We start from the raw sequence: 26,035 nt of genomic DNA, 5'->3' as shown, positions 1-26,035 counted from the left end.
TGTATGAATTATTATGATAATCATTAAATTAAATGGTGGTTTTAGACTTAAATCTGATCAGCATCAGGAGCTTCATCACAATCACTGATAATGGGGAGGGGGGGAGGGGGGGGGGCACGATGGCTCGGTGGGTAACACTGTCGCCTCACAGAGAGAAGGTCCTGGGTTCTATTCCCAGGTGGAGCGGTCCGGGTCCCTTCTGTGTGGAGTTTGCATGTTCTCCCCGTGTGGGTTTCCTCCGGGTGCTCCGGTTTCCTCCCACAGTCCAAAGACGTGTAAGTGAGGTGAAATGGAGACACTAAATTGTCCATGACTGTGTTTAGGACTCACATGAAGTTCAGGTTCTTGTACAGGTGAACAGAAACTTCCGGTTGATTCTGCTCCTCACCAGGTGAAGTTTAACAGGTGAGTGAGTGACGTCAGGTTTTGGCACGCGCCCTGAAGTCCGCGCGCGTGATTGGCTGCCGCGCGCGCACTCGCGTTCCTGTCAGTCTGAGGCGCGTGGACGCGCTTCTCCTGAGATGATTTAACAGAGAAGTGAAGAAAGATCTGAGGAGAAGCGACCGCGTCTCTTTAACATGTTCTCTGTTTACCTCACAGCTTCTCTCTGAGGACGAACGGAAGCGTTAGTTTGATAGTCCGGTGCTGTGTAAGGATACATGATGCCTGTGTTGGTGGTTCTGCTGGTGTTTGGTTTATTAGCGGCGGATGGAGCGTCGCTCTCCGGCGGTGTGTTCACTAACCACTGGGCTGTGAGGATCCGAGGAGGAGCCCAACAAGCTGATCAACTCGCTTCTAAATATGGTTTTACTAACCTGGGTCAGGTGAGATTCAGTCATACTTTATCTACAGTTTTACTGAAATATTTCATGCCTACAACTTATTGAAAAATAAATAAATGAGGGTTGCCAGGATGCGTTATAGCAGGGTTCAATAGAAAAATACATGATGACTCCGTGATGAGGGATTTGTAACAGTTGAAATCTGGCAACCGAACTAGGACAGTTCCTTCTATAAGCAGCTCAGCTACCTCAAACCACGCCACAATCATTCACATTTTCTACAGAAAAACGCAACAACAACCCAAATCTTATGTGGTAACTGTCTGAACTTTTTGCCTCACAGCAAGAAGGTCCTGGGTTTGATCCCCAGCCGGGGCGGTCCGGGTCCTTTCTGTGTGGAGTTTGCATGTTCTCCTCGTGTCTGTGTGTGTTTACTCCGGGAGCTCCGGTTTCCTCCCACAGTACAGAGGCGTGTAAGTGAGGTGAACTGGAGACACTAAATAGTTCATGACTGTGTTTGATATTAAACCTGAACTGATGAATCTTGTGTAAGCAGTAACGACCCGTCCTGTCATGATGGAACCAGAGTGTAAAACAGGACGTTATAATAATAATAAATAATAACCTGAACTTTTATGTAGTTCCATTGTTTCATTAATCATCCTTAATTGGGTTAAATCACTGAATGTTTTTTGGGGGGTGGGTGGGTTAGGCTAAAAGGTCGAACAGGAAGTCTCCAGCTTGTTGCTGCAACAGTGACTTTTACTGTCTGTGGCTAAAAAATAGGAAAGGAGTCGCATGGTCCTCTGTACATGCTGAGACTCCTGGTATGAATCCACTGCTGACTGGTTGAAAGATGCGCTCTGCTGCTGCACTTGTGTTGGCTTATGCAAACCTGCAGCATTTCTCAACCAGCAGAGAGTTCCTGAGCACATAGGGGAAATGAGCATATCTAAAATTGGTGCTTAAAATGACCCCCTCCTTAAAAATGTTCAGTTTATAGGGTGTATTTTAATGTTTTACAGTGATCACGAAAACTAATAGAAGCGATATTTTCTGTAATATTTGGAGGATGTTTCGTGCCTCTGAGATAAGATGATTGTGTCCGGCTGCTGACTGCATGTGTTACAGATTCTCGAGTCCCAGCACATTTTTGTGCTTTGGCGTCTAATCTGAGAGTGCAGGACTGAATATCTGGACCCTGAACTGTTCGTCCTCTTTGCAGGAGGCACAATAAGTCTGCGTCCATACGGATGTTTTTAGGCAATCGTCCAAACCGCGCTGTTCTATTGATTCTAATAAGAACAGAGTTAACAGGTCGTACGTGTCGATACAGGAACGTGTGGAAACAATTATTCATCTGTTTAAAAGATTTACCAGGATTAAGTCCAAGTCCAGTCCAGATCCTAACAAGAGCCAAACAGAAAGTCCATGTCTTAGCTAGAATTTTATAAATAAATACATTTACATTTGTTATTATAATTCACTTAAAACTATTACGTTTTAAATTTTTTTAAATACACTATATGGACAAAAGTATTGGGACACTCCTTTTATGTTTGGAATTTATGTTAAAAATAAAGTTGCTAACGTGTAATAAATTAATCATATAAAGGAAATGATATGCTTACAACTTTGCAGCAACATGTTAGGGAAGGCCCTTTCCTGTTCCAGTATGATTGTGTCTGTGGTTTGGTTTAAAGAAACTCCAGCGTCCTGCACAGAGCCCTGAGCTCAGCCCCACTCACCAGCTCTGGGATGAATCGGAACACCAGTTTCTGTGGTACAAATAAATACACAAGCTGATGCAATGCTAGAACTGTACGTTTAAACCAGCGCTTTAAGTCTCTCTCACTTTCTATGTCACCAATTGATTTTTCTTAAATGGCACCATTTACAGAGACCACGGTTTAACTCCCTCAATCCACTGACTATTGCATCTGAAATTATATAGACACGAATAAAAATGAGAGAAAAACAGAAATATGATCCCAGTTCTCAGTGACAGAAAAGATTTGAGTCGGATTCCCACATGTGAAAGATTCCTGGCTGCTCCATCGTCCCTTCAGTCTGGAGTCCAGCAGTGAACATCAGAACTTCTGCTGGATAACAGCTTCATTTCTCTGACCAAACATCTCTCACCCTGTCCAGGGCTCTAGACTAACTTTTTGCACTGGTTGCACTGGTGCACCTAACTTTTTTTCTTAGGTGCACCAGCACAAAAGTTAGGTGCACCCAAATTTTCGACCGCATCGCATTTAACACCGCAGTTTTACAGGTTCACTTTTTTTTTTTTTTTTTTTAATCACTGTCCATACAGGCAATATTGACTTGGAAATAACTAACAATCTGGTCAACATGGCCTCGTCTGATGATCTGTTTTCTGCTGCCTGACAATGAAGGGCAGTGGGGAGAGGGGGACACTTGGGCAGTGCATTTATCGTGGCATGTAATGTGTTTTATAGATGCATTGGGCTTTTTCAGCCTTTCAATTCGAAATGTATTAGAACCAGTCACGAATATACTATTGCCGGCCACTGTCTTCTTTACAGTTAATTATAGTATTACAGACTAATTATAGCACACTATTATAAATTATAAAAATAATAGAGTAAATGTGTATGTATGTGTGTATATCTATTTATATGTGTGTGTATATTTAAAATTATATGTATATGTTTGTGTGTGTGTTAGAGTGTAATCTTAAATGCAGTGCATTATATTATCTGCTTTACTGAATCTTTTACACAGATTCCCAAAATCGCTTGCGGTGCACTCACTGTGTATTTTGACTACATGTATTGTAATATATTTTGGTCTTTTAGTTATTTTTATATTTTACTTAACGAAAATATTGTCGTGTTTTTACTTTCACTATCGCAACACTTTACCGCTAGCATTAGCCCCTTGCTACTGTAGAGGGTCGGCTCACCTAGCCGCTGTCCGGTGGGGATGCTGCGGGTCTTTTGCTGTGCGGTGGTGGAGGTGTGGGAATAAAGGCACACGACAGGGTCGAGTCACTTTAACTGTTTAGTCAGGACTTAAGTGAGCGTTACAACACTTTACACCGCCGAGCTCCAGAACCCGAACTTCCATTCTGGGGACATCCGGCGAGTCCAAACGCACGTGTATAAACCTGGTGCTGCATTCTGATTGGCTGAGCTGAATGTCGCTCACATATCACCGCTACAATATTGTCCCGCCCTTCACTATCTCTGATTGGTTTAGACCATGATATTGGCTTAATGTGTGTCTGTTGTTTATTTTTTCCCTCGGACGCCTGGTCGCACCGGTGCGACCTGAGATTTTTTTTAGTCGCACCATTGAGAAATTAGGTCGCATGTGCGACCAAATTGGTCGCACTCTAGAGCCCTGCTGTCACCCCTCTCACCCTGTCACCCCTCTCACCCTGTCACCCCTCTCACCCTGTCACCCCTCTCACCCTGTCACCACTCTCATCCTGCCACCCGGTCACCCCTCTCACCCTGTCACCACTCTCACCCTGTCACCGCTCTCACCCTTTCACCCCTCTCACCCTGTCACCCCTCTCACCCTGTCACCCCTCTCACCCTGTCACCCCTCTTACCCTGTCACCACTCTCATCCTGCCACCCGGTCACCCCTCTCACCCTGTCACCCCTCTCACCCTGTCACCACTCTCACCCTGTCACCGCTCTCACCCTGTCACCCCTCTCACCCTGTCACCACTCTCATCCTGCCACCCCTCTCACCCTGTCACCCCTCTCACCCTGTCACCACTCTCATCCTGCCACCCCTCTCACCCTGTCACCCCTCTCACCCTGTCACCACTCTCATCCTGCCACCCCTCTCACCCTGTCACCCCTCTCACCCTGTCACCCCTCTCACCCTGTCACCGCTCTCACCCTGTCACCCCTCTCACCCTGTCACCACTCTCATCCTGCCACCCGGTCACCCCTCTCACCCCTCTCACCCTGTCACCCCTCTCACCCTGTCACCCCTCTCACCCTGTCACCACTCTCATCCTGTCACCCCTCTCACCCCTCTCACCCTGTCACCCCTCTCACCCTGTCACCCCTCTCACCCTGTCACCACTCTTACCCTGTCACCACTCTCATCCTGCCACCCGGTCACCCCTCTCACCCTGTCACCCCTCTCACCCTGTCACCCCTCTCACCCTGTCACCACTCTTACCCTGTCACCACTCTCATCCTGCCACCCGGTCATCCCGCTCACCCTGTCACCACTCTCATCCTGTCACCGCTCTCACCCCTCTCACCCTGTCACCCCTCTCACCCTGTCACCACTCTTACCCTGTCACCACTCTCATGCTGCCACCCGGTCATCCCTCTCACCCTCTCACCCCTCTCACCCTGTCACCCCTCTCACCCTGTCACCCCTCTCACCCTGTCACCACTCTCATCCTGTCACCCCTCTCACCCTGTCACCACTCTTACCCTGTCACCACTCTCATCCTGCCACCCGGTCATCCCTCTCACCCTGTCACCACTCTCATCCTGTCACCCCTCTCACCCCTCTCACCCTGTCACCCCTCTCACCCTGTCACCCCTCTCACCCTGTCACCACTCTTACCCTGTCACCACTCTCATCCTGCCACCCGGTCATCCCTCTCACCCTGTCACCACTCTCATCCTGTCACCCCTCTCACCCCTCTCACCCTGTCACCCCTCTCACCCTGTCACCACTCTTACCCTGTCACCACTCTCATCCTGCCACCCGGTCATCCCTCTCACCCTGTCATCCCTCTCACCCTGTCACTCCTCTCACCCTGTCACCACTCTCACCCTGTCACCCCTCTCACCCTGTCACCACTCTCACCGCTCTCACCCTGTCACCGCTCTCATCCTGCCACCCGGTCACCCTGTCACCGCTCTCATCCTGCCACCCGGTCACCACTCTCACCCTGTCACCCCTCTCACCCTGTCACCGCTCTCACCCTGTCATCGCTCTCACCCTGTCACCACTCTCACCCTTTCAGCACTCTCACCCTTTCACTGCTCTCATCCTGTCACCATGCTCATCCTGTCACCACTCTCACCCTGTCACCGCTCTCACCGTCACCACTCTCACCCGGTCACCACGCTCACCCTGTCACCACTCTCACCCTTTCACCACGCTCATCCTGTCACCACTCTCACCCTTTCACCACGCTCATCCTGTCACCACTCTCATCCTGTCACCACTCTCACCCTGTCACCGCTCTCACCCTGTCACCACTCTCATCCTGTCACCCTTTTACCACTCTCACCCTGTCACTACTCTCATCCTGCCACCCTGTCACCACTCTCACCCTGTCACCACGCTCATCCTGTCACCGCTCTCACCCTTTTACCACTCTCATCCTGTCACCACTCTCACCTTGTTACCACTCTCACCCTGTTACCACTCTCACCCTGTCACCACTCTCATCCTGTCACCGCTCTCACCCTGTCACCGCTCTCACCCTGTTACCACTCTCATCGTCACCCTGCCACCGCTCTCACCCTGCCACCCTGTTACCACTCTCACCCTGTCACCCCTCTCACCCTGTCACCCCTCTCACCCTGTCACCCCTCTCACCCTGTCACCACTCTCACCGCTCTCATCCTGCCACCCGGTCACCACTCTCACCCTGTCACCCCTCTCACCCTGTCACCCCTCTCACCCTGTCACCACTCTCACCCTCTCACCCCTCTCACCCTGTCACCCCTCTCACCCTGTCACCACTCTCACCGCTCTCATCCTGCCACCCGGTCACCACTCTCACCCTGTCACCGCTCTCATCCTGCCACCCGGTCACCACTCTCATCCTGCCACCCGGTCACCACTCTCACCCTGTCACCCCTCTCACCCTGTCACCGCTCTCACCCTGTCATCGATCTCACCCTGTCACCACTCTCACCCTTTCACCACTCTCACCCTTTCACTGCTCTCATCCTGTCACAATGCTCATCCTGTCACCACTCTCACCCTGTCACCGCTCTCACCGTCACCACTCTCACCCTGTCACCACGCTCACCCTGTCACCACTCTCACCCTTTCACCACGCTCATCCTGTCACCACTCTCACCCTTTCACCACTCTCATCCTGTCACCACTCTCACCCTGTCACCGCTCTCACCCTGTCACCACTCTCATCCTGCCACCCTGTCACCACTCTCACCCTTTTACCACTCTCATCCTGTCACCACTCTCACCGTTACCACTCTCACCCTGTTACCACTCTCACCCTGTCACCACTCTCATCCTGTCACCGCTCTCACCCTGTCACTGCTCTCACCCTGTCACCACTCTCACCCTGTCACCGCTCTCACCCTGTCACCGCTCTCACCCTGTTACCACTCTCATCGTCACCCTGCCACCGCTCTCACCCTGCCACCCTGTCACCCCTCTCACCCTGTCACCACTCTCACCCTCTCACCCTGTCACCGCTCTCATCCTGCCACCCGGTCACCACTCTCACCCTGTCACCCCTCTCACCCTGTCACCACTCTCACCCTTTCACCACTCTCACCCTTTCATCGCTCTCACCCTGTCACCACTCTCACCCTTTCACCACTCTCACCCTTTCATTGCTCTCATCCTGTCACCACTCTCACCCTGTCACCGCTCTCACCGTCACCACTCTCACCCTGTCACCACGCTCACCCTGTCACCACTCTCACCCTTTCACCACGCTCATCCTGTCACCACTCTCACCCTTTCACCACTCTCATCCTGTCACCACTCTCACCCTGTCACCGCTCTCACCCTGTCACCACTCTCATCCTGTCACCCTGTTACCACTCTCACCCTGTCACCACGCTCATTTTGTCACCACTCTCACCCTTTTACCACTCTCATCCTGTCACCACTCTCACCCTGTTACCACTCTCACCCTGTTACCACTCTCATCCTGTCACCGCTCTCACCCTGTCACTGCTCTCACCCTGTCACCCTGTCACCACTCTCACCCTGTCACCGCTCTCACCCTGTCACCGCTCTCACCCTGTTACCACTCTCATCCTGTCACCCTGCCACCGCTCTCACCCTGCCACCCTGTTACCACTCTCACCCTGTCACCACTCTCACCCTGTTACCCCTTCACTTTTACTTTTAAAGTGTGATGTAGAGGTTTCTTTGTGATTAATAGAATGATTAATTGCTTTGAACTGATGTGGTTGGATGTGTTTATTGGTCACAGATTGGTGGACTGGAGGACCACTACCATTTCCATCACAGTCATGTGGTGCGTAGATCTACTTTTGCCACCAGAGGCAAACACAGGTTCATCCAGCTGGACCCCAAGGTGAGCGGTTTCTTCCTCAGACCACATCAACTCATCACTTTATCACTGACTCTTCACCTATAAATGTTCCACCACTTCACCTTCAGGCTGGTTAGAATGACAGTGAGATGGTGGTGCACTTATCCATGACAGAGGTAAGCAGTTTCCCTCAGGCTGGAGGACGGAGCAATCGCTCTTAGATTATCTCCACCCGACAGCCGGGCTGAGGAGCAAACCATCCTGATCATATCACGCCCTGTACCCTGGAACAGACGAATAAAGACAATAATAACAAAACCTTTAAATATAATTAACATTTTATTATAGCAAAGAAAAAATGATTAATAGGTTTTATGGAACAGTTTTCAAAATGTGAATTTTTTACGTTGAATTATTTTAAAAGAGATAAATTCAATAAAATGAAATTTAACCCAATAGACTCTTTGAAGTAGGATCTATAAAGTTCTTCATCCTCTGCTCATCTTTCAGAACTTTATCTCAGGACGAATCTTAAGCTGCACACAGACGTTTTTTATTAGCAGAACATATTAGCAGAATGTTTGTTTTCTAAATCAAATTGAATTAAAATTACAAACCCAAACCATTACTGAGAGGAAATTCATTCATGCCTGGCTGAGTTTTCAATTAGTCTAATTATTATTGAGCTGTTCTGTACCGCCACCAATTTTACCTTCATTTAAATGTAAAGAAGGTTACAGCGAGGTGGTGTTGAGCTGCAGATACGGAGTTACTCCCTCCTGTGTACACTCACCCTCATATGATCTTCATCAGTGTCTGTGGTTCTACATCTCAGTAACTTTTAGCTCCACCAGATATTATCAATCATCGTATCAGTACAAACAGTTCCATCAATCACAAGAAATCGTGGAAAGTTCACGATACCACACAATGTCACAATGTGCTTTTAGAATAAAGAAGCTATAATGAAAAGCCAGCAGCCACTCAAAGAGTGTTGCAGGATGACCTGAAAGCAGCAGGAACAACTGCACTACGCTGAACTGAAAAGAAGAGTCGCGTGTGTATTTAATCCTAAGAACACCAAATCTACAGTGAAATGTGTTGGGAGCATCATGATAAGGAGCTATACCAAGATTTCCCCAGATTCCCAGAAACATTTGATGATGTTATGCTTTGTAGAAGGTAAATAATGTTAAATGTTGCTCTTAGATTTTTTTAAAATAGTGTTCTTCATGTTTAGTTCTGATGTGTTGAGTTTCATCCTTTCTCAGAAAGAACTAAAACTGTTCCTGGAAGCTTCTTTATAACCCAAACATGTTGCATCTGTGGTTAAGATGTCTGTTTGAAGATTTCACAATGTTGGTGTATTACTGTTAAACATGCAGCAGACTTTTACTAAAACAGAGGACGAGGTGAAAATATTGCTGCATTTACTCAGTATTATTAAACACAGCTGATGTATGAAGTGTGTTTGCAGGTCGACTGGGTCCAGCAGCAGGTAATAAAGTCTCGAGTGAAACGCTACACCCCGACCGACCCCGACTTTATCTACTTCAACGACCCCAAGTGGTCCAACATGTGGTACATCGTAAGTGCTTCGTTATTAGTGAGTGTTTCTCAATCACAGCCGTGTGGATGGTTTACAGACCACGGTGCTTCATTTCTTTCTGAAAAAAGCTTAATATTATAGAGAATTAACACATCACAGATTCTTCTCTTTACTGTTTTACTAAACGTCCCAACTTTATCTGGAAATGTGGTTCATGTTACGGTACGATTTACACAGATGTTCTGAATTTATTTGATATTTATATGGATCAAATCTGAAATGTGTGTAATCTTCTTCCAGCACTGCAGTGATAAAAACAGCCGCTGTCGATCAGAGATGAACATCCTGGCAGCCTGGCAGCGCGGCTACACCGGCCGGAATGTGGTCGTTACCATCCTCGATGATGGGATAGAGAGGAACCATCCTGACCTGGCCCAAAACTATGTGAGTCCGTTATGGCTTCCTGATTTCTTTCATTTTTACACTTAATTGGTTCAGATTTTTAAATATAAGACAAAAATAACCTGAGAAACTACAGAATAATTTATAAACAATCATTTTATTTATTTAAAAAATACATTGAGCAAGTAAGTACCCCCTTAGTTTCAACTAGTTCATCAAATGTAATAAATAATGGGGTTTATTCAGACTAGACACTCATTTGATTACTGCTGTCACACTTGAACCCTCTGTGTGCCACGCCCCCCTCTCCATGAGCACACTCGGTCTCCTGCCACACCCCCTCTCACGATTGGTTCCCCAGGACTAATTAGCTCCAGCTGCCCTCTATTTAAGAGGTGTGCTGGAGCACAGACGTGGGAACTATTTTGGCTTTGTTTGGCTCTTGTTACGTCATGTTTCTAGCTCATGTTATGCTAGCTTTTTGGTTATCGCTCATGTTATGTTAGCCCTTGTGTCCTGTCTTTTCATTATTAATAAATCCTTTTGTTTCTATATCTCTGCGTGTGTGTCTGCCCCTTTGTCCCGTCCTTAGCCCCACGTGACATAATAGTTCCCACGTCTGTGCTCCAGTGCACCTCTTAAATAGAGGGCAGCTGGAGCTAATTAGTCCTGGGAAACCAGTCGTGAGAGGGGGTGTGGCAGGAGACCGAGTGTGCTCACGGGTTCAAGTGTGACAACTGCAGCCCTGTTGAATCTAAACATCACCTGTATAAATTATTTCCAGTAATTTTTAAAAAGCTAAAAGATCTTAATGAGCAGCAAGAAAAAATTTGCAATCTGAAGAAATTGAGGCAGAGATGAGAAAGTTGAAGTTTCGCTGCTTGCGTTGTATTGGATTAAACATGATGGGAATTACATGTCAGAAACCACTGTAAACCAAGAAGTACATAAAGGCACGTGTACCTTCACCAACAACAGCTTAATGACTCTTTAATAATGAGCTCTGAGCCTTTCGTGTAAATGTGAACATAAAATGAACATTTTTAAAAGTTAATCGAGCAACGTCCTTACATCATGCTGTTTCGGATCATGAGCAACTTGCTGTTATTAATAGAACCTCTCTACCAGAAAATCCTGAGAGAGAAGGTCTGCTCATTAGTCAGAGACTTAAATGCAATTTGACGTAGAGAAGCAGGTCCAGCTGTAAATGACTCAAAAAAAGCAACGTTAGTCAAAGTCCTGCTTTAAACCCCATTAAGATGTTGTGACTAAACGTTCAGTGTGGCTGAATGAAAGCGGTTCTGATCAGAATGATGGATCAAAATGTACCAACAGTGACCCTAACCCTAGATCTCCAGTTTTCAGGAGCATTTTACAGTTTTAGATACAAAAGATGATTTAAGCCTTTTGCCCAAAAATAAAGGAAACCAGAGGGGGGTAAATATTTGTTCACATCACTGTAGTGTGTAGATGTTCAGTGTGCTGGATGATGTATGGTGTTGTAGATGTGGTGGAACAGAACACACTCTTTATGTGCTGGTTAATCACTCTTTTCACCTTGTCATAAATAAATGAGGTTTTTTAGCCGAGCCCTGTGGATCCTCAGTGGTTCTGTGTGGGTCAGATTTATCTTCTGTTCTGTACCGGTGTAAAAGATGAAACATGAGCCGAGTGCTAGAAAAGCCCCGCTGGTATAAAACACGTATGGATTTATTTCCTCTTCATGTCTGAGCTGATTTGTTTGGTTATTTTTCTTCTGGTGGTTCTCAGGATCAACTGGCCAGCTACGACGTGAATGGGAACGACCACGACCCGACGCCGCGGTACGACTCCAACAACGAAAACAAGTGAGTTACACTCCGCCCGCTTTCTTAGCAAAACGCTGCTCATTATTAATGATTCATGATTTCTCTTATCTCTGGCTGAATAATGAAAGCACGTCTGTTTTCCACTAATATTTTCATTAAGAATATTGTGGGTTTTCTGTTAATCTGCTGGATCAAAACTATATGGACACCATCTGATCTAATCAATCTGGTGCTGCAGAATTCTCTATAATGTGTACAAACTTTGTTTTTCTGATTTCTTATTACTGATTATGATCGACTACAGCTGCTTACTTTTCTGTGCTCATATAAACAGGGCTAGCTGTGTCCATGTAAGTATAGCTGCACCTAAGACAAATGACATGGAACAGTTGTCTCTTTGCCAAGGTCACAAAGAAAACCCAGTATGTCATTCTATGCTGAGAGGAAATTTGTCTCAGATGTAATAAAAACACAGTGCAGCAGAGACGTTCCAGCTCCAGGATGAATTGGAATGCTGACTGTGAGCCAGTTTTTTTTATCCAGCGTCAGTGCCTGACCTCACAAATGGTTAATTAACACTGAATGGGGCTAAATTCCCACAGTCTCACTAAAACATGTTATGATGAGCTGTAGTTTATTAGAATAAGTGATGAGGTCACAGAAAATAAACAAATTAAGATTGCAAAACTGCCATTAAACTATAGACCTGGACTGAAGCTTCATCTGGCAGTGTAACTGGTACTGGTACTGGTACCATGCTGTGCTTGTGCCCAGTGCTGCATGTATTAGCGTTGTACCTGATCTAAAGGAGAAGAAACTAATGATCATTTCCTGCACACACACACACACACACACACACACCTCATTAACTGTGTGCTAATAGGCAGATGCAGTTTAAGGCATGGTGGCACTCAGGGCACACATTCATCTCAGTGCCAGCATCAGGCTTTGTGGTCTCGACCTGCGTGTCCACTTTAATTCCAACTTTCACTATTAAATCCAGCTGTTCCCCGGGGGTCTGACTGTTTCTGTACGGTTTTGTTTCGGCTCAGTGGTCGTCTCTGGTCCTCTCTGGACTTTGTGCTGTCAGTGGTGTCCACATATTTCCTCCTCTGTAACCTGGAGGTTTGTAATCAGGAGTTCTTAATCAGATCATCATCAGAAGATCCATGCTGATAATAATGCATCATCTCTGTCTCTGTATGGAACAGGCATGGAACCAGATGTGCAGGAGAGGTGGCAGCTGTAGCCAACAACTCGCACTGCATCGTGGGTATCGCCTACAACGCCCGCATTGGAGGTCTGTGTTTCTTTCTAAAGAAATTCCTTTTTTAAATCCTAGGCAGGAAGACAGCTGGGACCAGGGCCAGTTCAATACAGGGCAACACATGCTCACCCGTTTACTCACCCCCTCACACATACAGGGCAATTTAAAGCTGCAAATCCACCCTCTGCATGCATGATATTCAGAGGACAATAGGGCCACAAACATGGTAAGAACATGAGACGTCTCACAGTGACCAGAGGTCCTGAATGAATGATGAATAAATGATAGGTGAACAGATCTCACCCGGCATGATGGAGATGTTCAGATGTTGTAATGTCACCAGATGTCTGGAGGTGATATATATATATATATATTGTTTGTTTGTTTGTTTGTTTGTTTGTGTATGTGTGTGTATATTTGTTTGTGTATGTGTGTGTGTTTGTACTCAGGCATCTGGATGTTGGATATATGTATTATATTTATATATATATATTTATATATATTTGTTTGTGTGTGTGTGTACTCAGGCATTCGGATGCTGGATGGTGATGTGACGGATGTGGTGGAGGCGAAGGCTCTGGGAATCCGGCCCGACTACATTGACATTTACAGCGCCAGCTGGGGACCGGATGATGATGGGAAGACTGTTGACGGTCCGGGACCGCTCGCCAGACAGGCCTTTGAACTGGGCATTAAAAAGGTCCTTTGTACACACACACATACACACACACACACACACACACACAGATAGTACAGACACATTCATACACACACACACACACATACCCGGAGACACTTATGTGTGTGTGTGTGTGTGTGTGTGTGTGTGTGTGCAGGGCCGTAAGGGTCTGGGCTCAATCTTTGTTTGGGCGTCTGGAAACGGCGGTCGTCTGAAAGACCACTGCTCGTGTGATGGCTACACCAACAGCATCTACACCATCTCGGTCAGCAGCAGCACGGAGAGCGGGAACAAGCCCTGGTACCAGGAGGTGTGCTCCTCCACCATGGCCACCACCTACAGCAGCGGAGATTACTACGACCGCCAAATAGTTACGTAGCTCACGTACAGTCTGATCTTCTACACTTCTAAAGACCAAACTAAACCTGGACATGGTGTCAGATCAGTCAGTACTGAAGAAGTATTTGCCCCCCTCCCTCCCTGTGTGTCACACTAAAAAGTTTCAGATTGTTATTGTACATTCATTTGTTCTGAGCCGTAATCAATCTTCTTCTCTCTGTATTTTTCCATCTTTGCTCGATCATATTTGTTTTTAATGATTGCTAGATGTTCTTCTGCCAAAAAACAGTCATGTCCCATCCATCAGCTGGTCCTGCACCCCTGTCCTGACTCAACCTCATTGCATCACAAACACATCTGAGCCGGAACTTCACGTTCTGTAAAGTTATGCAACGAGGAGGAAAGAGCAGATGCTGATGGACAAATGTCTGATCTGGCTGTGATTAAAACAAACGATCTACAGAATAAGTGTGATGATGAATAGTTCTGTTAGATGTTAAATTCCTGAGATGACCACAAGGTTTCTGGGAGGAAGGGGGGGTAAATTAGTTCAGGCTGGTTCAGACGGGAGTGTCGGGGGTACCAGGGCATTTTCTGCTTTTCCTTTGTGTATAAAAAAACAAATAAAATAAAAAACTTTTTTTATTTATTAAATCTCACCGAGCAACAGCTCCATAAATAATTCTAAACAGTAAGTCTGTCTGCAAATTAAATGTAATTAAAAATCCTAAATTTAAGATAGTTCTTAATAAACAGAAGTTTAGTGTTTTGTGTTTAAATTGATTCAGTTCAAAAGCCGAGAACAGAGATTCGACTCTGAGTCAGTTCATGAATCAGTGCAGCTAAAATGTGCAGTACTGTGGATGGTGTGGAGATGAAACTTTCTCAGAAGAAGCGGGTCCATGATGCCCCTGCGCGTGATGCTTATTTATTTATGCGGCCCATGCGTGATCATGGCAGATTTATAGCCGGTTGAGGTATATCAGTAGGAGTGGTGGAGGAAAACAAGAAGTGTAGTGTGTTTCTCTATTCATGTTACAAGCTTCACACATGTGTGAAAGTTGGAGCCACATGGTAAAGTCATGATGAACTGGGTCAGACCTGTGCGAGTGCTGTGCCATGCTGACCTGCTGCGTTCTGTTTCTGCTCTCGCGCCAGGTTACGACGGACCTGCATCAGCGCTGTACAGACCGCCACACTGGGACCTCAGTGTCTGCACCAATGGTTGCTGGTGTTATTGCTCTGGCACTGGAGGCCAAGTGAGTTCACTTTTTATTTATGTTTGTGTCTCTTTAAATGTCTGGTGTACGCTCCACGCTCCACCAATCTTCTGGATCTGTTTTTAATTAAGAGTGTTTAACCTCTCCGTTCGGGGTGAGCAGTAAATGAACACTGAACAGATCCGGAATAATAAACACACTCCATTTTATCAGATTTTACCCCCAAATTTCCATCTAGTTACAGAAATGAAGATTTATTTTAACAGCAGCCCAACTGGAGAAGATCAGACCAGAATATTAAGGAGAACATTAAACATGTATTCATTCATTCATCTTTAATCAACACTTTACCCTAATCAAGGTCATGGTGTGTCCACATTACCAGCTGTACCTCCATGTCTGCCTCACCCAGAAACATCAAAATGATCATTTAAATAAAAGGCTGATAGTGAATAAAGGTTTGGGTTTGTTTTTCTCTTTCAGTCCTTTAATTAGTTGGAGGGACGTTCAGCACCTACTGGTGAAGACGTCCAGACCAGTTCATCTGAAAGCGAGTGACTGGAAGACCAATGCAGCAGGACACAAAGGTAAAATCGTCCCCAGCTATTAATGATGTGGTTAAAAGTATGTGGACACCTGATTGTGTGTGTGATGGACATCCTATTTTAATTCCATAGACATAAATATTAGCTGCCCTCACGTTGTGCCTAAAATAAACTAAAATGTGTCTGTGGGAATTTCTGTCCATTCAGTCAGAGGAGAATTTGTGAGGTCAGTCACTGATGTTGAAGCCGAATTAACATTTTAGATGTACTCAGTCGGGTGAAGCTCAGAACTGAAGTTCCTTCACGCCAAACAACTTTGTGAACTTCACAGGACACAATCCTGCTGAAAAAGCAAAGGACCTTCCCCAAACTGTTCCCACAGATTTAAAGAAAACATATATTTTCTTATTTATTTTCTGATTAACTCCATATGTCACTTAGTGGGTGTGGCTGAAAGACCTGACGGTAATAGGGTGGAAATGGGTGTCCAGATACTTTTTGCTATATAGTGTAACGTATTGAATGTTCACTCTTTATATTCCCGTTGTTGATATGAAGCTCTATGTTCCCGTCTCCATGTGTGATCAGTCCGTGTTTTGTGTAGTCAGTCATCATTATGGTTTCGGGTTGGTGGATGCGGAGGCCATGGTGGTGGAGGCCAAGAAATGGAGGAACGTTCCAGCTCAGCACAGCTGTGCACAGATGTCAGATCGTAGAGCTCGGTGAGGATGGAGCCTCTTTTATTCTTCTCATCTAACGTGCCGTGTATAAGGTTTTAAGGCTGACAGCAGGGATTTTAGGAATTGTACCTTTTACAGTGCATAAAATCATCAAAAGGTTTTTAAAGCATTTTTGTTAATTTTCCTCTTAATCTAGTCATATCTAATTCCTCTCCACTCCTGACCGAGGAGGGTTGTGACTAACACTCAGCAGTTAGGGTACTAGACTAGGGTTAGGGTTAGATTTGTACACAAATGTAAAGTGCATTACAAATTAAATGTATTATTATTATTATTAGACTAGTAATCATGAGGTTGCCAGTTCAAGCCCCACTATTGCTTAATTGCTGTAGTTGGGCCCCTGAGCAAGGCCCTTAACCCTCAATTGCTTGAATTGTATTCAGAGATAATTGTAAGTTGCGTCTGCTAAATGGCACGAATGTAAATATATTTCATATAACTGATTTTATCTTATCAATATTTAACAGTTTGGATGGGTGTCCACATACTTTTGATCATGTAGTGTACCTCACCAGCTTTTCTGTTTATCTGCTGCAGGTACGTCCGACCCAACCAGAAACTGAACGTCACCATAAGCAGCTCAGGCTGCAGCAGCCGGCCGGAGCAACACGTGCTCCTCCTGGAACACGTCGTGGTTCGAGTGTTCATTGTTCACCCACGCCGAGGAGACCTGGAGATCAGCCTCATCTCACCATCAGGAACTCGCTCACAGCTTCTCTCCAGAAGGTGAGCGCAGCGTTTATGGACACACAAACGTCGTCCACGTTTTGGAGTAGAAACTGTGGCAGTCCAATAACACACGCACAGGGTTCCACATGGTCCATGGTTCTGCACAAACAGAACTTCTGTCTGATCCTCCATCAGTGTTTATTTTACACCTGAAACCGAAACCAAACATCTTAGTACTGACCATGATGGGTGCTTTACTGTAGAAACACACAGTCCTGTAGCACAGAATTCAAACTTAAGTGTCTGCAGTGGTCAGACTGCTGCAACACCACCAAATGGGCGATCACTAGATCTTTACACTTAAGGATTTTACGTTAAACTGCATTTTAGCATTTTTCCTTTTATATCCCAGTTTATTAACTTACAGTTAATTAATATGTTTGGACCTGTACAGAACCCCAAATGCTCTTTTGACTAAATGGACACAAATTACCACAGACACAATCCAACATGGAAAATCTTTCCAGAAGAGAGGATGCTGTTGTCATCATGACAGGAGGAGGTGGGGACTCCATAATAAAACCCATGCGTTTTAAACGGGGTGTCCACGTACTTTTGGCCGTGTAGAGTCTCTGTGTTAAATGTGTTGTTGATGTTTTTGTGTATCAGGTTGAATCTCTTCTTTAGGGTTAGGGTTTAGGGGTTAGGTTTAGGGTTGAGTTTAGAGTTAGGGTTTAGGGTTAGGGTTTAGGGTTTGGGGTGAGGGGTTAGGGTTAGGGTGAGGTTTTAGGGTTAAGGGTTAGGGTTTAGGGTTAGGGTTTAGGGTTTGGGGTGAGGGTTTAGGGTTGGGGTTTAGGGTTTGGGGTGAGGGTTTAGGGTTAGGGTTTAGGGTTAGGGTTTAGGGTTAGGGTTTGGGGTGAGGGTTTAGGGTTAGGGTTAGGGTGAGGTTTTAGGGTTAGGGGTTAGGGTTTAGGGTAAGGGTGAGGGTTAGGGTGAGGGTTAACCCTAATCCTTCTCTGGATTGCAGAACTCAGCACTGTTGACGTGTTTGTGATGTTTATGAGGCTTGTTCACTTTAAACAGCTGCATGACTTCCTGGCGTCTTCGAATTTTCTGGCTTTGATTTTTATTGGGACTTTTTAGTCATTGTTTATCCCACAGGAACGGAGAGACCTGTCGGTTCTTCCTGAACATGGTTACCTCCTCCAAAAAGCTCCTTTAGCAATAATAAACAGCACCAGAGGACGAGCTAATGCGCTTCATGGCTGTATTTCAGATTTCTCTGATGGTTGGTGTGGCGGCTCTCTCGGCTCCGGGGTTCAGCATGATTGGGTTTGGCCTGATGATTTGCTGTGGGGGGTTTTTTTGTGATGGAGTGTCCTGGGTGTTTTTTCCTTTTGCTCAGTGTATTGTTTTAGTTTATTATAATATTTCATTATAAAGATTCTACTGTATACTAATCATTCTTTGTCATTTCAAACAGAAAAGTTAAAAATCCTGAGATGAAAGTTAGAGTTTAAGGTTAAAGTCCCAGCTTGACTTTTTTTTAGTTTGTGCACATGTTTAATCTTTGAAAAGTGTAAAATAAATAAGAAAATTGTGTTAGATTTCAGATCGTCTGTGTTAATGATATTACCAGTTCCTCCACAGCAAATCTGAGATCCTCCTAGAAGAAAAAGAGATCAAATCTCTGACTGATGTTTCATGATCTTCTGGCTGCTTGAAGCTTCAGTGAAGTCGTTCTGAGTTTAACTTTGTGCTCAAACTCAAACTAACTAAAAAATGAATCCAGATTTTTATAACCATTAACACTTTCCCTCTCTGTCTGATCCTCCGGCGACCCTCAGGTTGTTTGACAGCTCCAGCCAGGGATTCGTTAACTGGGGGTTCATGACGGTGCACTGCTGGGGGGAGAGAGCCGAGGGTACATGGACCCTGGAGATATCAGACACGCCCTCGCGGCTACGTAACCAGGAGGTTCTGGGTAAGAACTCTGAGGGTTAGAACTTTCTCTGAAAAGAGTGTGGAGAGACGGTAGATGTTTCGTGGTGATGTTCTGCTACAGTCTGTGGTAGAATAAAAACACTGTGATGATGTGAAGATCTCATGATGGAGTCACGCTGTGGATTTTAGCCTCTTAATCTCAGCAGATCTGCTGGTGTTCTGTGGATCAGATTCTTTATGTGAGCTCAGATCCTGCTGTTATAATAACAGTGAAGGATTAGAAGAACTGTAAGAGGAAAGAACTCTGGAACTCAGGAGTTCTGCTGGAACGCTCACAGGTGAAAGAGATGAAGAGTATTGAGATTAAAATGTTTTGCTAAATGTAGACGTATGATAACAAAACCTGCCGAGTCTCAGCATTTTATTAAATTAATTATGCAACTGCTAACATTCTATAATCATTATTTCATTTTAAATTAAAATGACTCTACGACTGCACCATTCATCTGGAGAATCTTACAGAGAGGAACACACTACTCTCTCTGTATTCTTCTGAGCACCTGCTCAGTCTAGCCATGATGGCAGCCTGGCATAATAGACCACTGCACCACCTGACGAAGGTGTTTTAACATCCAAATGACAACATTCTTACTCTCTCTCTCTCTCTCTCTCTCAGGTAAGCTGAAGGAATGGACTCTGATCCTGTATGGAACAGCAGAAAACCCTTACCAGTCTTACGCTACTCAGCACTCTCGCTCCCGAATGCTGGAGATCCCCAGCGCCAAGAGTCCTGAACCTTCACTCAGCGCACCCCCCCAACATGAGAACGAGGAGTACAATGGTAAGAACAAACACGTCTGAACTTGGTGGAAGTGGTGAACTGATGTTAAATTATTCAGTGTTGTTGAAATGACAGGTGATTGATGCTCATGTCCCAACTTTTTTAAAGCATTACATTACATACATACAGTGTTTGATGCAGTTGATGGACTTTTGGTTTATGTGCGCTGATGTGCTTTTGGTTTTAGGGCCGTGCCATCCTGAGTGTGGTGATCAGGGTTGTGATGGTCCAGATGCTGATCACTGTCTGAACTGCATCCACTTCAGCCTCCTCTCTTTTTGGGACAGGACGTGTGTTAGCCACTGTCCGCTGGGGTATTACGGGGACGGCGGGGCGAGGAGGTGCCGGCTGTGTTACCGGGGCTGTGAGACGTGTGTCGGTCGAGGTGTTAGTGAGTGCAAATCGTGTCAGAGAGGCATGTACCTCCACTTACTGGAGGGCTCATGTGTGGAGGCCTGTCCCGCTGGATTTTACCATGATGAAGGTGAGGAGCACCTGGAGATCAGAAGCATCTGTCTGTATTATTTTATTTTTAATGGTGGCAGATAAACGTTGAACAGGGCACCAGTCCATTGTGAGAGTTCAACCAGAACAGACACAACCAATCAGATCTTCCAAATAAATCAGCACCCTCTCTACAAACCTTTAATGAGTTTAACACACTGTGAAAAATAAAAGGTAGTAATATATATATATATATATATATGTATACATATATAAATGTATATTCAATATAATTGGTAATTTTAATAATGCAATATTTGTAATTTTTTTATATTCAAATAATATACGCTGCAGATGTCTAAGCTGAGTTTGCACATCTCATGTTTTACTGAATTCATATTCTCATGATTCATCTACTGATATTCTTCTTACTACCCCCACATCTACCTCCACCTCAACCCCCTACACCTCCACCTCAGTCCACAGACACTGTGTGAGGTGCAGTGAGAGCTGTGTGAGCTGTCTGGGGGATTCTGATGGCTGTTTGACCTGTGCTGAAGGTTTCAGGTAAGATCCATCAAAAGCTAAAAAAAATCTTCTGTCCTCCTGTGGTTTCATTTGCCTGGAAACTTCAGACTCAGTAAATTCCTTTTTTTTATTTTGTGCATTTGGAGCAATGTGCCTCGAGTCCTGACCTCCCAGAGAACCTGCAGAACCTTATCTGCTCTGTTCAAAAGTTCTGCTTCACCACATGCAACTTTTTGAGCGTCGGATCCAAACCTCTTCACGCTGAGTTGTGGAGAATAAGAGGACGATGAAAGCTTGTTCATGCAGCTCAGATTTTGTTCATCGTCTCAGTTTGAGCCTCTGACCCAAACATCTCTCCTCCAACCAGATAATCTCTCAGCATCCAGCAGTAAAACCCCACAGATCAGAAAATCCAGACCTGAGAAGATCTCATGTTTCTTCTTTATCTCTCTCCTGCAGAGTTTAGATGATGATGATGTGGTTTTAGTTTCAGTAGAAATGATCCTGATCTTCTCATGTGTTTATGTAGCTTAGCAGGAATGACCTGCGTTCCTGACTGTACTAATGGAACCTTCTTCAACCTGGAGGACATGAAGTGCAGCTCCTGCCACTCCTCCTGCTCCACCTGCACTGGTGCGTCTGGTTCTATTCACTGTCATTCACACATGGGTTCTGTTTTAATTCTATTCCAGTTTGTTTTACTCTGAGTCTAGTTCTATATTATTTAAGTCTACTCAGTTTAATTCTATTGTAGTCTGTTTTATTCTGTTTATTTAATGGTTTGATATTATTTGATATTATTTTTGACATAATTTTTGTTCTGTTCTGTCGTCTCATGATCAAACCAGAGCATTAAAACTAAAGTTAAAATGAATTTTAGTGCAGCCGACTGTGAGAAAAATCACAGATGAGATGAAATTAAATGAGATTAAATGTAAATAAAAAGCATATGTGTTGAAGTAATTGGTGATTGAACGTGGTTTGAGTTTGAGATGTGGGATGAATGAAGCCTGAATTGTTCAGGATCTGTCGCCTGAACCAATAATTTATAATAACTGATGTTTCCTGTGTAGGTCCAGGGTTGGAGGATTGTCTCCACTGTGCTCGGGATTTACTGCAGCAGGAGTGGAACTGTGTTAGGACGTGCGGCCCCGGATACTACAAGGGGGACACCATCGGGCTCCCTCAGAGGATGTGTCACAGGTCAGTGGCATTTTTCTTAAAGCAGAAGATCAGGTTCAGCTCTCAGACTCAGTTTGTTCATGAATCTGGTCCTGTTAAAGCTGCAGTGTGTGTGTGTGTGTGTGTGCGTGCGTGCGTGCGTGTGTGTGTGTGTGCGTGTGTGTGTGTGCGTGTGTGTGCGTGTGTTTCCAGATGTGAGGAGAACTGTGTGAGCTGTAGAGGAGCTGGAGCGAGCTGTATCCAGTGTAGAGACGGGTACAACCTGGTTGGCAGCAGCTGTATGATGAACGCCACCTGTAGCAACGGTACGAGCACCTACAGACTGAACCTGAGGTTGCACTGCACTCTCTAACAGATTCTTATAATCACAGGGGAGCGGCTACATGTGATTGTGCAGGAAACAACTATTTTTAGCTATGTGGCAACAGTTTAGGGAAGTACCCTTCCTGTTTCAGGATGTTTGTGTCCCTGGGGACTCCATGAAGACCTGACTGGATGAGTTAAGTGTTGAGGAGGTGTTGATTAATGCTCCTTTAACTTAACAGGCACAAATTCCCACATATACTTGTGGAGGCGTGTCCATGAATTTAGGATTGGATGCCCACAGACCTCTCAGTGTGAAAAGGAAGTTTAGAGTCAGACGTGCTGCGGTCGAAGCTGTAAGATGTTTCTCAGCTTTGTGAGGAGCAGCAGGATCACAGCAGGATCTCTGATGGCTTTAACGCTCCACTTTTCTTGCTTTTCTACCTGAACGCTTTGAGAAAGCACTTAACAGATCTGCAGAAAGATGGATCGGAACCTTCAGAGAGACGTTCATCAGTGAGGTGGAGATGGACAACCTGAAAACTGAACTAGAGGAGAAATAAAAGACTGAAGTTCTGTCCTTGTCAGGTTTGATTAAAGGTGCATGAGGTGGAATTTTAACCCTAGTGGTTACAATCACTCATTCATCCACACTTATTCACTCACTGAACACGTGATCCTCTCAGCTCAGGTGTTACCTGGTGGCGCTGATGAAACCTCCTGGTTCAGGTGAGGTGGGAATGATCAGGTTAGATGTTCTTCTTCTGGCGTCATTGTGTTTTAGTGAGATCTGTATTGGCATGGAGACTCGAGCTGCGTCCGGAATCGCATACTTACAGAGTACGTACTAGATTGGAGGAAGTATGCACTACTCGGCCGGTAAAGAAGTACATACTTTCAGTACAGAAGTATGCAGTATGCACACAACACCACTACGTACTACATCCGCCATCTTCCAACGCCAAGTGATGACGTGGGGACGTGATGACGTAATATCACCATAGTGACAGACTCATTACAAACCCCACTCGCCAAAATTTTGGATATTTATCGTCTTTTTGTTATTTATTTGTCTCTAAAAATTTTATTTTATTTATCTTACTTACACTTGTAAACAGAGGACTCTCCGTTTTCCGCGTCTTTCTTGTTTCTCCTTACGCTTCGAATGCCTACGCAGCTCCAGTTGCATTATGGGATACATTAGCGGACCACAAGTGTGCATCGCTTGCATACTCGAACATGGCTGCCCACGAAGTAGGTCATCCGGGTACTTCTCACATACCTTTTTGTGTGTACTATGTATTCGGACATACTAACCGCTGTAGCGTATTTATTTCGTGTACTATTGAGTATGGAAGTATGCGATTCCGGACGCAGCTTCAGTCTGACCACTTGGAGCCGAGTGAATGGGTGAGGATTTAAGTAGGCACTCAAAGAACCGTGCAGATGTAGTGTGTGATCACCGAGCAACCCTGGCTGCACTACAAGAACGTGGCTGTGAATAAATTCTGTTCCACGTGAGCCCAGAACCGTCTTTTATTCAGGCTTATATAAGCGCACTGACAGGCTGAGCCGACCTGGCATGAGGGATAAAGACGGAGCAGCATGGACGTGGGAACAAGGAGAGGAATACTGGAGGTAAACTGGGTCATGATGAGTTTATGCTTTATTACTGGTGATGTTAGTAATCATCCAAAGAAGCTAAGATAAGAAGTCTTTATTAGAAACATTTGGTGCAGATGGTAAAGTAGGTGTCAAACTGCAACGAAGATCATTAGAACTAGAGTTTGTTCCCCCACCTCAATATATTCATGGTACATGAGGAGTTTTTTTTATCTTTATGCATCTTTACTTTCCTCGCTCCCATACAGAAGGTGGATTGGTGGATCCCGTTCTCTGTCCTCTAGTGTAACGTTCTCATTCTGTTTCTTTCACCCTCAGAGGACAAGGTCTTCTGTGACATGGTGAAATCCAACCGGCTCTGTGAGAAGAAATTTTTCCGGCAGTTTTGTTGCAGAACTTGTCTGATGAGTGGATGAACGAATCAGAACCAGGACGGAGCGGGACGATCTCAATTCTATAGCTGTGTGTTGTCTGATCAATCCCAACAAACTCCTCATTTCTATCAAAAACATCACCTGAGATCATCTGAGCGAGCTACTGGATCATCATGAGATCTTTTTACAGTTGTGTGTTTTATAAGCTTCATATAGAAGATGTATCATGATGGTTTATGGTTTATGATGAATGTGATGAAGTGAAGCTGAAGGTTCAGTGTTGTCAGTGTACACTAGTACTGACCTTCTGAATGATGAAATTATGCAAAATAATTGTAAACTTTTCAGAGAGAAGAAGACGGATAATGAATATACAGGGTGAGAATGAATGAATAAATTCTGAAGGATGAGATGAGAGGAGATGCTTTTGAAGATCTTGTATCTGTAGAACATGAACGTCATGTTTTAAACTGCTTCTGTTCAGACGACAGAATAAACAAAATCATTTTGTGCCACCAGCGAGTTTCTGTTTATTTCTTATTTATAATTTTTTCTGTGGCTTCTCAGCAGGAATGTGGATGTTTGCTGGTAAATAATCATCCTGCTGAAGTCTGAGCACTGAGATCATGAACCTTTGTGATAAGCTTTTCTCATCCTGTTTGAATCAATGACCTGATTGACTGGATGTTGAACTTCTGTGTTTGGTTCCCACACTCGGATCATCTAACTACAGCCGTCTATTATCAGAACCATCCAGAATAAAATCATTCGGTCATGACGTGTAGTGACCATGAGTTTATTTAAATCCACACAGACGTCTGAACCCTCCATACAGGCACCGAGTTTATCGTGTGGCACCTTCTTGGTGTTTTTCTTCTGCATTCCAGACCAGTGTTTCACCTTATCAGACATTTTCTGAAACGCAGAAAAAACATGAGCTGCATTTTGCACATTTTTCCCACTTTTGCTGTTTGTGCAGGATATTAAAATAAACTTTTTACATTCCTGAAGAAAAAGGTCCCATAATGACACATAATCTCACCTGATCTCAATCTACCACTTCACTGGCAATTGGGCGGCACGGTGGCTAAGTGGGTAGCACTGTCGCCTCACAGCAAGAAGGTCCTGGGTTCGATCCCTAGGTGGGCCGGTCCGGGTCCTTTCTGTGTGGAGTTTGCATGTTCTCCCGGTGTCTGCGTGGGTTTCCTCCAGGTGCTCCAGTTTCCTCCCACAGTCCAAAGACATGCAAGTGAGGTGAATTGGAGATACTAAATTGTCCATAACTGTGTTTGATATTAAACTTGAACTGATGAACCTTGTGTGTAATGAGTAACTACTGCTCCTGTCATGAATGGAACCAAAAGTGTAAAACATCACGATAAAATCCTAATAAACAAACAAACAAACACTGGCAATTATTTTGACACTAGAACATTTCTCAGAGAGAGACACTTCAATATTCAGTGGTGTGAAAATGTATTTCACAAAGCTTCCTCTCATTTTATTACATACATGCATCATTATATTTAATCAGTGAACAAAGCTAACCAATATATTTATATATCAACCATT

General features: G+C 44.8%; 1 protein-coding gene across 2 annotated transcripts; it reads left to right on the top strand.

Annotated features, from left to right (window-relative positions):
* Positions 1-533: 533 nt before the first annotated feature.
* On the top strand, positions 534-24,978 carry pcsk6 (proprotein convertase subtilisin/kexin type 6). 2 transcript variants are annotated; one of them, XM_063012684.1, is made up of 20 exons: positions 534-824; positions 7,944-8,048; positions 9,484-9,594; positions 9,856-9,999; positions 11,728-11,804; positions 12,977-13,065; positions 13,560-13,732; positions 13,869-14,081; positions 15,209-15,309; positions 15,754-15,857; positions 16,420-16,537; positions 17,093-17,281; positions 19,072-19,208; positions 19,845-20,009; positions 20,197-20,493; positions 20,933-21,020; positions 21,511-21,614; positions 22,055-22,184; positions 22,356-22,468; positions 24,408-24,978. In XM_063012684.1, exons 1-20 carry the CDS (start codon positions 660-662, stop codon positions 24,503-24,505), a joined length of 2,721 nt encoding a protein of 906 aa, XP_062868754.1. In that variant the 5' UTR covers positions 534-659; the 3' UTR covers positions 24,506-24,978. The 2 variants fall into 2 exon arrangements, with proteins under 2 accessions (XP_062868754.1, XP_062868756.1); XM_063012686.1 differs by lacking the exons at positions 19,072-19,208; positions 19,845-20,009; positions 20,197-20,493; ... (3 more) ...; positions 22,356-22,468; positions 24,408-24,978 and having other exon boundaries at positions 16,404-16,537; positions 17,093-17,177.
* Positions 24,979-26,035: the final 1,057 nt, after the last annotated feature.

Source organism: Trichomycterus rosablanca, chromosome 17, assembly GCF_030014385.1.
Source record: "Trichomycterus rosablanca isolate fTriRos1 chromosome 17, fTriRos1.hap1, whole genome shotgun sequence".
Classification (NCBI taxonomy): Eukaryota; Metazoa; Chordata; class Actinopteri; order Siluriformes; family Trichomycteridae; genus Trichomycterus; species Trichomycterus rosablanca.
Note: the sequence above shows the minus strand (reverse complement) of the source record. Positions and strands in the feature narration are given on the sequence as shown.

What these genes read in the sequence shown, in the direction of transcription:
- pcsk6 (XM_063012684.1), top strand. Translation starts at nt 660, where the DNA reads ATGATGCCTGTGTTGGTGGTTCTGCTGGTGTTTGGTTTATTAGCGGCG. An exon ending in GTTTTACTAACCTGGGTCAG is followed by an intron (nt 825 to 7,943) that starts GTGAGATTCAGT and finishes TATTGGTCACAG; the next exon opens with ATTGGTGGACTGGAGGACCA. An exon ending in TGAGAACGAGGAGTACAATG is followed by an intron (nt 20,010 to 20,196) that starts GTAAGAACAAAC and finishes TTTTGGTTTTAG; the next exon opens with GGCCGTGCCATCCTGAGTGT.